General features: G+C 41.2%; 1 protein-coding gene across 1 annotated transcript in view; it reads right to left on the bottom strand.

The window, feature by feature from the left end:
- Window positions 1-310: 310 nt before the first annotated feature.
- LOC132024957 (olfactory receptor 5AU1-like) overlaps window positions 311-15,347 on the bottom strand; it is a 30,270-nt gene continuing 15,233 nt past the window's right edge. The window contains exons 3-4 of the mRNA XM_059412149.1: window positions 2,403-3,314; window positions 311-340 (exon numbers count right to left, since the gene is read on the bottom strand). Of these exons, the coding sequence (XP_059268132.1) occupies window positions 311-340; window positions 2,403-3,314 (942 nt within the window). The remainder of the gene's footprint in view (window positions 341-2,402; window positions 3,315-15,347) is intronic.

Below are 15,347 nucleotides of genomic sequence, written 5' to 3' on the forward strand. Positions count from 1 at the left end.
AGTAGAAGAGGCACAACAAGGCAAAAGTGTCTGACATAATATACAGATTCAAAACTTCTTTACATAAAAAGATCGAGAACTTTTAAAAGATGAAGAATTAACTGGGAATATCAACATCAAGGTAGACAGAGATAAAATTTTTTTTAATGTACAAAAAGATGCTCTGCTGATACTGTGTGATTCTCATAAGGGGTATATGCTGCTCCCTGTGCCCTGCTCCAGCCACAGTACAATCGTCCCCTGAGCAGTTGCTCCTCTCCCAGCAAAACACATCTACCTGTGCTCCCTTCTTCTCGGGCTGCCAGGGCTCTCATGGAGGAAGACCGGATCCTGTTCGGCTCTACCCAGCTTTCTCCTCAATTTCTCTCCCACTTATACCACATCTATTTTTTGTGATGCTTTACTGTCCTGCCAAAATAAGATTCCAGTCCTCAGAGGTTTTCTCAGGAAAAGAGCAGTCATATTGCACAATGTCCCCTCAATATTACTACACAGAAAGAAAGATATATCAGAAGTCAAAGGGAGACAATTCCTGTTACAGATTAAGTAAAAAGAATGTATAATTGTGTGTACAGTATTTCCTCATGAAAGCAGAAACAAGAGCATTTTGCAAAAGACAGAAGGAGAAGGTTATGATGTACAGTATGAACATTGACTGTCCTTATTTTTGGAAAGATTTATTTATTCATTTGAGAGAGAGACAGAGAGTTACGGGTGGGGGGAGGGAAAAGGGAGAGACTCTTCAAGTAGACTCCCTAGTGAGTAGGGGATCTAATCCTACAACCCAGAGATCATGACCTGAGCCAAAACCAAGAATCAGTCACTCAACTGACTGAGCCCCAACACTGATTGTCTTTAAGTGGGGGGAGGGTGGGTGATTTCTTCCTTTTTTCTAGTTCTTTACATTTTATATTCTTATTATGATGTTTACTGCAAAAAAAATTTTGCTTAGAGACAAAATAAGCTAGAGATGAAAACCCAAAGAATCAAGGACTTGTCCCATTAATTAATAACCTCTCGCTGGCAGAATCTTAGATCCAACCCCTATTGTGTGATTTTGGGCCAGTCCTGAAATCTGTCCATGCCTAGATTCTTCTAGAAATATTCTTGTTCTTTTAGTTCTAGCAAATAGTGTGTCTTCATGGTTTAGCTTTCTCTGTGGCTTAGTCCCTGTGAATGAATCACTGCAAAGCTCGGCTTAGAAATGGTCCCTGAATCTCAGCGCATTTGACCCTTCCAAGTTTTGTGAACATTTCTTATAGTTGAGTGGGGGCCTGTTAGTCATAGAACTACTAATTGGGCTTCCTCCTAGAATCTGAATTTCATCTGATGTCATTCGTTTGTTGATTCCCACTCTCTGGTTTGAATTGACTTGCACACCTATACCTATTCATTAAGTCACAACCAAGATGGCCTTCACCTTTTCTTCAGGTTGATGAACTTTTTTACAAGCTTCTTCCAACTTTAGGCTTTTGACCTCAATTTTCTTAGAATATTTACTTTAGAAAATTTATAATCATAAATTCTTTCTTTGCTCCTTTGAGCAAAATCCTCTTGCTAGTTCACAGAGCAAGAATGTCCCAACTCAATAGATGGGAACTATGTCTTTGAAATACAATGAACAGGGAAGGAAGCCCACATCTTCCATTCTTTGTGAGACTGTGGAAATCTCACTCCTGTAAACAATGCTTGTTTCAAGTTACAAAACTACCTCCTATCATAGAGAGGTGACAAGTTTATTTTACCTTTGTGTAAATACAGTTAGGGAATATGGATGGCCTGTGTTTTTTCAAAAACTCACCAATCACCCCAGCACTTAAGAATCCTTTTATCAGGGCCACCTGAGTCAATCAGTTGGGTAAGTGTCTGACTCTTGGTTTCAGCTCAGGTCATGATCGCAGGGTGCTGAGATCTATCCCCAAGCTTTGGCTCTGTGCTCAGCAGAAGGCCTGCTTCAGATTCTCTCCTTCTGCACTTTTGTCACTTGTTTGCACATACTTTCTCTCTACCCCCCTCAATAAACAAACAAATAAATAAAAAAGAGTCATCTTACCATTTACCTCAGCAGACTTTAGCTCAGACTGAGCTCTGTTCACTCCTATTGCAAGAATCTGGAATAAAGCCTCTGTTTAACTTTGGTGCCATTTTTTATTCGAAATCCCATTGGGATTTTTGTCCACTCCTTCTATCCAGGCTGCAGAGCTGTCCTTCGCTAGACGGTTCTATTCCAGTCCTGCCAGGTCAGGCAAACTTTATTTCTTAAACCTGCTTGTGCTTCTAAGCATTAATCCTGCCATAACCTTGAGCTTTTCAAATTGTAATAGAGAATTCCATTGAGGAAACTATTTCAAAAAGCCTGGTCTACTCTGGTCTCTTTATAAGATGCAACATTTTCTGCAGGCAAGGAGTCTCCACAGAGCCCCCTTCATGTCTCTGTTCCTCAGGCTGTAGATGAACGGGTTTAGCATGGGGGTGACCATTGTGTACACCACAGATGCCATCATTCCAGTGCCTGCTGAGTAGGAGGAAGAGGGCTGGAAATACACAAGAAAGACAGTTCCATAGAAAAGAGTGACTACTGTCAGGTGAGAGCCACAGGTTGAGAAGAGTTTGTGCTTCCCCCCAGCTGAGGAGACCCTGAGGATGGTGTGCATAATGTGGGCATAAGAGACCAGGACACAGGCGAGAGGGACCACACCTGCGAGGGCTGCTTCAGCAAACATCATGACCTGAAAGATCTGGGTGTCTGAGCAGGCAAGTTTGAGGACAGGGAGAAGGTCACAGAAAAAGTGTGGGATGGAATGGGAGGCACAGAAGGAGAACTGAGCCATGAGGAGGGTGAGTGAGAAGGCCAGGAGGTGGGCGCAGAGCCAGGATGAGGCGACCAGCAGCAGGCAGCGTTGGGGACACATGATGGTGGTGTAGTGGAGAGGAAGGCAGATGGCCACATAGCGATCATATGCCATCACGGCCAGCAGGAAATCATCCAGCAGGGCCAATGCCATGAAGAAGTACATCTGTACGAGGCAGCCAGTATAAGTGATGGTGTGGTGCTGAGTGATGGTGTTCACCAGCACTTTGGGGACAATGGTGCAGGATAAGCAGGTATCAATGAGGGACAGGTTGGCCAGGAAGAAGTACATGGGAGTGTGGAGGTGCTGGTCAGAAACTATGGCCAAGATGATGAGCAGGTTCCCCAACACGGTGACCAGGTACATGCCCAGGAAGAGTCCGAAGAGGAGAGGCTGCTGCTCTGGGTGGTCAGAGAAGCCCAGGAGCAGGAAGTCGGAGATGCTCGTGTGGTTTCTGATTTCCTTAAGTAGAGAAATTGGAAGAGAATTTTGCTTAAATAAGGTAGGCCCTGAATAATAAAGACTGTAAGGGATTTGATCTGTTTTTCTCTGTTCTTTGAAAAGGTCACTGAGAATCCTAGCAGCTGTAACTCTGGGTTTGTAAATGTTGAGGGTTGTGGACTATGGTAATGAGGCCTGAGGATGAGCTATAGTTTGGGTTCTAGATTCCTGTCATGTAGCAAGTTTTTGGCATGGGTTGTCTGAGTGACATGAATGGGATTCACCCGAAAGAACTTTGGCAAATTCAGCTCCCTTTCTAAAAGACTTAGAACAACAAGCTTGGGGTCCTCTCTTTTGGAGCTCATTTTGGGGTCTTGCATCTACTAGGATTTCATGGGCACTGCAGGGTGCCTGTGTGTATGTGTGTATGTGTGTGAGTGTGAGAGTACATCCTGTGTGGAGTCATCTTTCCAGAGAGGAGCCAGTGGAGACCAGGGGTCTTTAGGTGTAGTGGAGTGTTCCGCTGACCTTTGCCTTAGAGAACCATTCCACTGAGTCAGTGTGGATGTGAGAATGTTGGAACCTGAGATGTGCTCTTATTTTTTTCAATTTATTTTTTATTTATTTTCAGCATAACAGTATTCATTATTTGAGATGTGCTCTTATTAATGAAACAGCAGTTTCGTTGTCCTCATCAACCTCGCTACCACCACCTTTCTTTTTACGTTCTGGGCTTTGGCGTCCTGGAGACAGGATGGGAAACTTTTCTCTGCTTCTTATCTCGGTCTAAGCTCGGCCAGTTATTGAACTCTGAATGTGTGTTTCCTCATTTGGACCATGAGCAGCACCTTCATGGAGTCATCGACGTGATGACTGAGATAACATGTATGGAGGGCAGGCTACTGTTGAGGGTGGTGACGCTCCTGCCATTGTTGGTCATAGTTGCTGACTGTGAAGCAGGGACACACGATGCAGTGGAAGAGCGTCAGATGCCCCACTTTACAGCTTTACAGCTCTGTTCCTCATGTGCCTTTTAAACTCAGGGACAGTTTTTCTCACTTGGAGCCTTACTTTCCTTCTCTGTAAGATATGCATGCTAGCCTTACCTGATAGGCGTGTCGAGGGGCCCAAGGGCTGGAATCCACTGAAATTTTTTTTATCAACCATGATGTGCAGTCAAGATGAGAAATTCCCACATTCCTGTTTGATGTTGTAGAGAAACAAAGTCGACAAATGGTCAGTGGCAGTATGTCTTCATGTCTTGTTTATTTAGGGTTGTGATAAAAACATAATGGACCCTTGGGAGGTGGACAGAATTTCCCCACTCCTTACTTTTTTTTTCTTTAAGATTTATTTGTTTAGAGAGAGAGAGAATGAGAGTGAGTGAGTGGGGAGTGAGGGAGAGACAGAGGGAGAGGGAGAGAATCTCCAGTGGACCTCCCACTGAGTAAGAGCCCAATGTAGGGCTTGATCTGAGGAACCTGAGATCAGACAAGGATTGGATGCCCAACAGACTGAGCCACCGAGATGCCCCACTCCCACTCTTTACTCTTGATACGATTTTGAGAAAGTTGCTAAACTTTTTAAATGGGGTAATATCTTTTAAATGGGATAATATCTGAGTTCAATGAATCCAGTGTTTGTGAAGATTACATTGGGATAAAAAATGATGGTGTAATGTTTAGACCAAGGCTGGCCCTAGTAAGTGCTCAGTAAATAGGGTCTAGTATTGTAATTGCTTTTTTTTTTATTTTTTAAAAAAGATTTTATTTATTTATTTGACAGACAGAAATCACAAGTAGGCAGAGAGGCAGGCGGAGAGAGAGGGGGAAGCAGGCTCCCCACTGAGCAGAGAGCCTGATGCGGGGCTCAATCCCAGGACCCTGGGATCATTTCCTGAGCTGAAGGCAGAGGCTTTAACCTACTGAGCCACCCAGGCGCCCCTTTTTTTAGAATTTTTTATTTATTCATTTGACAGACAGAGATCACAAGTATGCAGAGAGGCAGGCAGAGAGAGGAGGCAGCAGTCTCCCTGCCGAGCAGAGAGCCCAATGTGGGGCTCGATTACAGGACCCTGAGATCATGACCTGAGCCAAAGGCAGAGGCTTAACCCACTGAGCCACCCAGGTGCCCTGTAATTGCTGTTTTTAATAATGTGCAGGTGCTTTGAGGTTATGGTGTTCTGGTCTATGCCTTCAGATTGGGCTTGCCACTTGTGAGGTGTGAACACCAAATGCCACCTCCAGCACTGTCACCATGTCAGCATCAGGAGCATCAAGAATACCACCTCTGAAGGGTTATGTCTCTACTCAGAACTGTCAGTGGCAAAGCCTTTGACATTTTGGCATCTGAAACCATGTTTAAACTCGGTCAAATCACAGAATCTCAGAGCTGCCCCCACTGCCTCATTTATTAATGAAAGTATGGGAACGAATGAATCTATCTGGAATAGTTTTTGCTGGCTCAAGTTTTTAGACAAAGGGTGTGAACAAGTTTGGTAAACTCTGATGGGATGTAGAGGAGTCAGTTACTGGTACTGACTTGGAGTGGTAGCTGAGAGAGTTTCCGGATCCACATCCACCCAAGTGGACTGAGAAGGAAGTGTGCTTTGTCCAGGACACAGATGGGGCTTGGGGAAGGGTGGTCTGAAGCCCATTCTCTTCAATGACTTTAGACTAGACCATCAGGGACATGAAGAACCCCTGAGGTAGGTGGCCCTGCTCACGTTCTGAAGAACCAGAAATTGATTGGTAAATGGGGATGTAGGATGATAGAGAGAAAGCAGAAGGAGCAGGTCTATTGCTCTGTGTGTGTTTATGAGTTTGTCTGTGTGCCTCTGTGTGTGTGTGCAAGCATGCTTACAAGGGGGCTAAGGTAGTTGGCTCTTTTGCCATCCATATGCCTCAGTTCTTACCTGGACATGCTGGTCAGCTTCAGTCTCTGACACTTCCAGGGAGGAGATTTGGTTTGCTAGAGAAGTCATAGCTAGAGTTACAGAGCCCTTCCTGTCTGTAGGAGCAGCACAGACTAAAGACTCCGGTCTTGGTGATATCTCAGGCACAGGCACTGCTGACTTTTCACAGGTAGTGTCTCCTGGGACCCATTCCCAAATCTCCTAGTTAGAGCCCAGATGGGGCAATTGTCCAACCTCCCAGCTGGCCTGTCTGCATCAGGGCCCCCTGAGTCCAGGCAGCATCAGTGATAATACCATTCAGATGACCAGAGCTGGGATCCCTGGGGGACTCCTGGTTTTTCCCCTGTGTGAGATGCTGCTTGGTTGCATCCTCCTGGCCTGATCCTGAATGGGGACTATCTGTATCATAGAGTCACCCTTTAATTAGAGCCCAGTCCCCATGGATGAGATACAGTCAATCCTGGAAAATAAGAAAAAAAATTGAAGATAAAACATATCAGGAACAGGGGTGCCTGGGTTGCTCAGTTGTTTGGGCATCTGACTCTTGATTTCGGCTCAGGTGATCTTGGGGTCTTGTGAATGGCATGTTATTGGCATTTGAGTTTGGCACAGAGTTTACTTGTCTGTCTTCCTCTGCTCATCCACTCATTCATGGTCTCTCTCAAAGAAAAAAAAGAAAGAAAGAAAATCTTCAAAAAAAAAATGTATATGGAGAACATGATCAAGACTTAACTGTCACATAGCAGAAGGAATATTTTTATTTTTTATAATCTCAGTGGTCAGAATTATGAATCCTATGTAGCCTGTCTGTAAAGCTCTGGGTGTAATCTCTGAAAAGGTTGATATCCAGGATCTATAAAGATCTCCTCAAACTCAACACACACGAAACAGGCAAACATATCAAAAAGTGGGCAGAAGATATGAACAGACACTTCTCCAATCAAGACATACAAATGGCTATCAGACACATGAAAAAATGTTCATCATCATTAACCCTCAGGGAGATTCAAATTAAAACCACATTGAGATATCACCTTACACCAATTAGAATGGCCAAAATTAACAAAACAGGAAACAACATGTGTTGGAGAGGATGTGGAGAAAGGGGAACCTTCTTACACTGTTGGTGGGAATGCAAGTTGGTATAGCCTCTTTGGAGAACAGTGTGGAGATTCCTCAAGAAATTAAAAATAGAGCTTCCCTATGACCCTGAAATTGCACTCCTGGGTATTTACCCCAAAGATACAGATGTAGTGAAAAAAAGGGCCATCTGTACCCCAATGTTTATAGCAGCAATGGCCACGGTCGCCAAACTATGGAAAGAACCAAGATTCAACGGACGAATGGATAAGGAAGATGTGGTCCATATACACTATGGAGTATTATGCCTCCATCAGAAAGGATGAATACCCAACTTTTGTAGCAATATGGACGGGACTGGAAGAGATTATGCTGAGTGAAATAAGTCAAGCAGAGAGAGTCAATTATCATATGGTTTCACTTATTTGTGGAGCATAACAAATATCATGGAGGACAAGGGGTGTTAGAGAGGAGAAGGGAGTTGGGGTAAATTGGAAGGGGAGGAGAATCACAAGAGACTATGGACTCTGAAAAACAATCTGAGGGGTTTGAAGTGGTGGGGGGGTGGGAGATTGGGGTACCAGGTGGTGGGTATTATAGAGGGCACGGATTGCATGGAGCACTGGGTGTGGTGAAAAAATAATGAATACTGTTTTTCTGAAAATAAATAAATTGAAAAAATTTAAAAAAAGCTTTTATTTATTTGTTAGAGAGAGAGAGAGAGAGAGGGAGAGAGAGAGCACACAAGCAGGTAGAATGGCAGGCAGAGGCAGAGAGAGAAGCAGGCTCCAGTCAAGTAAGGAGCCCGATGTGGGATGCAATCCCAGAACTCTGAGATCATGATCTGAGCTGAAGGCAGCAGCTTAACCAACTGAGCCACCCAGGTATCTCTCTGAATTTTTTTTTTTTTTTAAGATTTATTCATTTTTGGAGGGAGAGAGCATGGGTAGGAGGAAGAGAGAGGTGGGAAAGATTTCCAAGCTGACTCATGCTAGCTGGATCTAGTAACACTGTTACTAGATCACGGAGCAGATCTGGTGCTGAGCTGGATCTCGTAACACTGTTGACTACCTAACTGGAGTGGTCTGTCACTTTCCTTGGTCTCTCCCTGCCGTCTCTTTCATTGTTGAGTTTGATAGCCCACATACATAGATCTTACCTTATATAGTCTACTCTAAACGTGCCTGGATTTGTCCTTTATGTGAATAGAATTACATTTTTTGACCACATTTATTGATTTTATTTGTCAGAAAGAGATAGAGAGGGGGAGAGATCAAGCACAAGCAGGGGAGAGGCAGGCAGAGGGAGAAGCAGGTTTCCCACTGAGCAAGGAGCCTGAAGCGAGATTTGATCCCAGGTCCCTAGGATCATGAACTGAGCCAAAGGTTGACTGGGCACTGACTGAGGCACTCAGGTGTCCTGGAATTATACTTTTTATATTCTTCTGTGAATTGGGCATATTGCTCAGCGTTTTATTTTCACATTCGTTCTTTCAGTGGGTGGATGCATGTAACTGAAGGTTGTTCATGTTCAGAACTGTCTCATACGGATCACAACCCCTCCTTATGCACCTCTGTAGCCTGCCAAAGTTCTGGTTTCAGACATTTTGGGTTTGGAATTATTATGTGTGTATGTACGTTGTCTGTGATTCTCTTAGAAGGTCGTGTGGTCACACTCCATAATCAAACATGTTATTTCCCCCACAGAAGGAATGTATATTCCACAGAGTACAACTAGTTCAGGCATTAAATACCCTTGTGTAAATTCAGATCGTGGTTTGCTGCTCCATGAGTTCACTGAAAACATACAGAAAATTCCCTTCTCATGAGAGGTTTTTGTATGATAGAAATGTAGGTAGATGTTCTGGTGCCTATGTAGTAGTAACCATGTATTTAAAAAAATAGTAAGGAGTATTTAAAAAAATCATCCACCACCTTGGTGCCCACTGTGACATATTATAGTGGAAGTTGGTTAATACAGAGATAAAGAGAAAATTCTGAATGTAGATCAGGAGAAAAAGTCTTAACTTATAAGGGTAGACACATAAGGCTGGTAGCAGTCTTGTCTACAGAGCCCTGGCAGAACAGAGAGGACTGGCATGATGTAGTCAGTGTGCTAAATGGGAACAATGTGCATCCAAGAAGATTTTATCGAGCAATGCTGTCATTCAGAAGAGAAGGAGGGATAAAGGGTTTCCAGGACACACAGAAACTAAAGGAGTTCATGAACACCAAACCAGCCATGTTATAAAGGAAAGAGAGCCCAGAAGTAACAAAGATTAGAAAGGAATGGAGATAGCCTACAGGAAGAGTGACTTTACAGGTAATACAATGACAGTAAATTCATATCTTTTAATAATTACTCTCAATGTAAAAGGACTCAAGGGTCCAATCAGAAGACATAGGATATCAGAATGGATAAAAAACCAAGACATCAATATGTTCCTTACAAGAGAGTCATTTTAGACCCAATGATATCCTGGATTGAAAGTCAGGGGGTGGACAATGATTTATCAAGCTAATGGACATCAAAAGAAAGCTGGAGTATCCATCCTTATTTCAGATGAACTAGATTTAAATCAAAGACTGTAGTAAGAGATGAAGAAGAATGCTATATCATAATAAAGGAATCTGTCCAACAAGAAGATCTAACAATTGTAAATATGCTCATAGCTCGGGAACAGCCAAACGTGTTAATCAATTAATAACAAACCGAAAGAAACTCACCGATAGTAATACAGTATTAGTAGGGGATTTTAGCACCCCACTCACAGCAATGGACAGATCATCTAAGTAGAAGATCAAGGAAACAAGAGCTTTGAGTGACAAGATGGACTTCATAGATGTATTCAGAGTATTTCATCCCAAAGAAGCAGAAGAGACATTCTTTTCAAGTGCCTGTGGAACCTTCTCCTGAATAGATCACATACTGGGTCACAAATCAGGCCTCGACTGGTACAAAGAGACTGAGATCATACCATGCATATTTTCAAACCACAAGGCTATGAAATTTGACATCAACCACAAGCATAAATTAGGAAGGACCGCAAATCCATGGAGGTTAAAGAACATCCTACTAAAGAGAGAATGTGTCAACCAGGAAATTAAAGAAGAATTTAAAAAAATACATGGAAGCAAATGAAAATGAAAACATCAAAGGGGTGCAGCAAAGATGGTCCTAAGAGGGAGGTATATAGTTGCACAGGCCTTCTTCAAGAAGCAAGAAAAATTGCAAATACACAATCTAGCCTTACACCTAAAGGAGCTAGCAAAGGAACAGCAAACAATGCCTAAATCGGGCAGGAAAAGGGAAACAATAAAGATTAGAAGAGAAATTAAGGATGAAGAAATAAAGCAGTAGAACAAACCAACAAAACTAGGAGCTGGTTCTTTGAAAGTATTAACAAAATTGATAAATCCCTATGCAGACTTATCAAAAAGAGAAGAGAAAGGAGCCAAATAAATTAAATCATGAATGAAAGAGGAGCGATCACAACCAATACCAAAGAAATAGAAATTTGTAAGAGAATGTTATTAGAAAAAAAGTGAGTGAGTGAGAGAGAGAATTATTAGAAATTGAGATACCACCTTACATGAGTTAGAATGGCCAAAACAACATGTGTTGGAGAGGATGTGGAGAAAGGGGAACCCTCTTACACTGTTGGTGGGAATGGAAGTTGGTGCAGCCACTTTGGAAAACAGCGTGGAGATTCCTTAAGAAATTAAATATGGAGTGACCCTATAACCCCACAATTGCACTACTGGGTATTTACCCCAAAGATACAGATGTATCTTTGTACAGATGTAGTGAAAGATACAGACGTAGTGAAAATAAGAGCCATCTGTACCCCAATGTTCATAGCAGCAATGGCCATAGTCGCCAAACTGTGGAAAGAACCAAGATGCCCTTCAATGGACAAATGGATAAAGAAGATATGGTCCATATATACTATGGAGTATTATGCCTCCATCAGAAAGGATGAACACCCATCAGAAAGGATGAATACTGAACTTCTGTATCAACATGGATGGGACTGGAAGAGATCATGCTGAGTGAAATAAGTCAGGCAGAGAGAGTCAATTATCATATGGTTTTGCTCATTTGTGGAGCATAAGGAATAACATGGAGGACATGGGGAGATGGAGAGGAGAAGTGAGTTGGAGGAAATTGGAGGCAGAGATGAACCATGAGAGACTGTGGACTCTGAGAAACAAACTTAGGGTTTCACGGGGCAGGGAGGGAGGTTGGGTGAGCCTGGTGGTGGGTATTTTGGAGGGCACTTATTGCATGGAGCACTGGTTGTGGTGGATAAGCAATAAATTCTGGAACACTGAGAAGAAAATTTCAAAAATATTAGAAAAAAGAAATTAGAATGTTAGTAGAAATGTTATTAGAAACAAATAAGGTAATCTGGAAGAAACAGATAAATTCCCAGAATATATAAAATACAAGAGCTGAAGAAATAGAAAACCTGTACATACACATAACCAGACGAGAAATCAAAACAGTAATCAAATATCCCAACAAACAAGAATCCATGCATGGCCTGATGGCTTCCTAGGGGAACTCTACCAAACATTCTTCAAATGTTTACCTTTTTTGGTGAAACTGTTCCACAAAAACAGATATGGATGGAAAGCTCCAAACTCTTTGATGAGGCCAGCATTAGCTTGATCCCAAAACCAGACAAAGACCCCATCAAAAAGAAGAATTATAGACCAATATTCCTGTTGAACATAGATACAGAAATTTTCACCCAGATATCAGCTAATAGAATCCAACAGTACATTAAAAGGATTATTCACCATGACCAAGTGGGATTTATTCCTGCACTGCAGGGATGATTCAGTATCAGCAAATCAATCACTGTGATATGCCACATTAATAAAAGAAAGGTTAAGAACCACAAGATCTTCTCAGTGATGCAGAAAAAGCATTTGACAAAATACAGCATCCTCTCATGATTAAAACCCTCAACAAAGGAGGGATAGTGGGAAAATACCTCAACATCATAAAGTCCATATCAGAAAGGCCCATAGCTAATATCAACTTCAATGGAGAAACACTTAGAGGTTTCCCCCTAAGATCAGGAACACAACAGGGATGTCCACTCTCACTACTATTGCTCACATAGTACTGGAAGACACAGCCTCTGCAATCAGAGAAGAAAAAGAAATAAGAGGCATTTAAATTGGCAAAGAAGTCAAGCTTCCATTCTTTTCAGACAATATGGTAAGTCTGTAGTAAACCCAAAAGACTCTACCAAAAAATTACTAGAACTGATAATTCAGCAAAGTTGCAGGATATAAAATCAATGCGTAGAAGTCTGTTGCACTTCTATACACCAATAATGAAGCAGCAGAAAGAGAAATCAAGGAATTGCTCGAATTACAATTGTACCAAAACCAGTAGTAAACCAGTTTATTACCTAGGAATAAACCTAACCAAAGAGGTAAAGGATCTATACTCTAAAAAACTATAGAACAGTAATGAAGGACATTGAAGAAGGCACAATGAAATGAAAATTGTTCCATGTTCATGGATTGGAAGAACAATTATTAAAATGTCTGTACTACCCAACACAATGTACACATTTAATGCAATTGCTATCAAAATAACACCAGCATGTTTCACAGAACTGGAACAAACAATCCTAAAATTTGTATGGAACCAGAAGACTCAGAATCATCAAAGGAATGTTGAGAAAGAACACCAAGACTGGAGGCATCACAATTCTGGACTTTAAGCTATATTACAAAGCTGTAATCATCAAGACAATATGGTACTGGCACAAAAACAGATACTTCGATCAATCGAACAGAACCCAGACATGGACCCTCATCTCTATGGTCAATGAATCTTTGACAAAGCAGGAAAGAATGTTCAATGGGAAGAAGACAGTTTCTTCAACAAATGGTGTTGGGAAAATCAGACAGCTAAATGTAGAAGAATGAAACTGGATTGCTTCCTTATACCATAAACAAAAATAAATTCAAAATGGATGAAAGACCTCAACATGAGACAGGAATCCATCAAAATCCTAGAGAACATGGGCAGGAACCTCTTTGACCTTAGCTGTAGCAACTTTTTGCTAGACCTTGTCCAAAGGCAAGGGAAACAAACGCAAAAATGAACTACTAGAACTTCATCAGGATAAAAGCTTTTGTACAGGAAAAGAAACAATCAAAAAACTAAAGGGCAACCTGTGGACTGGAAGAAGATATTTGTAAATGATGTATCAGATAAAGGGCTAGTATCTAAAATGTATGAATAGCTAATCAAACTCCTAAAATGCAAAAAAAAAAAAAAAAAAAAAAAGAAAGTCCAGTCAAGCAATGGAGGGAAGTTATGAACAGACATTTATAAGGAAGACATGCAAATGGCCAACAGACAGGGGAAAAATGCTCCACATCAGTTGGCATCAGGGAAATACAAATCAAAACCACAATGAGATGCCACCTCAACTGGCCAGAATGGTAAAATGAACAACTCAGCAAACAACAGATGTTGGCGAGGATATAGAGAAATGGGAACCCTCTTATACTGTTCCTCAAAAAGCTAAAAATAGGTATACACTTTGACCCAGGAATTGCTCCTCCTGACCACAGGATACAAAAATAGTGATTCAACAGAGTACATGCACCCCAACGTTTAGAGCAGCATTGTACACAATTGTCAAAATATGGAAAGAGACCAGAGGTCCATCGGCGGATGAGTCAATAAAGATGAGGTGGTATAAATATATATATGTACATATATGTGATGGAATATTACTCAGCCATCGCAAAGAGTGGATTCTTGCCACTTGAAATGATGTGGAGGGAATTAGAAGGTATTATATTAAGAAAAGTTAGTTAGCCAGAGAAAGAAAAAAATACCATATAAGTTCATTCATGTGTGGAATTTAAGAAACAAAACAGATGAACATAGGGAAAGTGAAGGAAAAATAAAATAAGATAAAAACAGAGAGAGGCAAAGCGTAACAGACTCTTACCTGTCGGGAACAAACAGGTTGCTTGAGGGGAGGTGGGTGAGGTTATAGGGTAATTGTGTGATGGGCATTAAGGAAGACACTTGGTAGAATGAACACTGGGTTCAACTGATGAATCACTAAACTCCACCCTGAAACTAATAATATATTGTATGTTAACTACTTGCATTTAAATAAAAAAAGATCTAACACTGTATGTTAATTGCACTGGAAATAAAATAATTAAAACATTTAGAAAGAGCAAAATGAAAAAATATTTAACAGATTCAGAAAAATAGTTTCTTTACCAACAATCAGAGAAGTTAAGACTAAAGCAAGGAGATACCATTTTCTCTATCATATCAGTTATAATTAAGGGGGAAATGTGAACATCAAAATATGGAGAAGATGGAGACAATTGGGCACTCTCATTTGGGCATCTTGGCAGAATGGATAAAGGGCCCTAAAAAGGTACTGCTTAGGTATTCTACTTTTGAGAATATTAAATGTAATGGACTGTGAATATATGAAAATCAGTTATTTTCAGAATTTTTTGCATCATTATTAGTAATCCCATAAGCTTAGAAGCCCTCTAGCCATCCAACCATGGCAAAAAAGCATATATATCATGGATTTTTTTCTGATGTAACCTCAGAGAAAAACCACCACTACTTCATAGATACAACCTTTATTTTTAACTTGTTCCCACTATTCTGGTTCATTTTTTAAAAAAATATATAGATAATTTTTTAAATTTAATTTTTAAAATTTATTTTCAGTGTAACAGTATTCATTGTTTTTGCACCACACCCAGTGCTCCATGCAATCCGTGCCCTCTCCAATACCCACCACCTGGCTCCTGGAACCTCCCACTCTCCACCCCTTCAAAACCCTCAGATTGTTTTTCAGAGTCCATAGTCTCTCATGGTTCACCTCCTCTTCCAATTTCCCTCAACTTCCTTCTCCTCTCTAACTCCCTTTGTCCTCCATATTATTTGTTATGCTCCACAAATAAGTGAAACCATATGATAATTGACTCTCTCTGCTTGACTTATTTCACTCAGCATAATCTCTTCCAGTCCCGTCCCAT

This window comes from Mustela nigripes, chromosome 9 (genome assembly GCF_022355385.1).
Source record: "Mustela nigripes isolate SB6536 chromosome 9, MUSNIG.SB6536, whole genome shotgun sequence".
Classification (NCBI taxonomy): Eukaryota; Metazoa; Chordata; class Mammalia; order Carnivora; family Mustelidae; genus Mustela; species Mustela nigripes.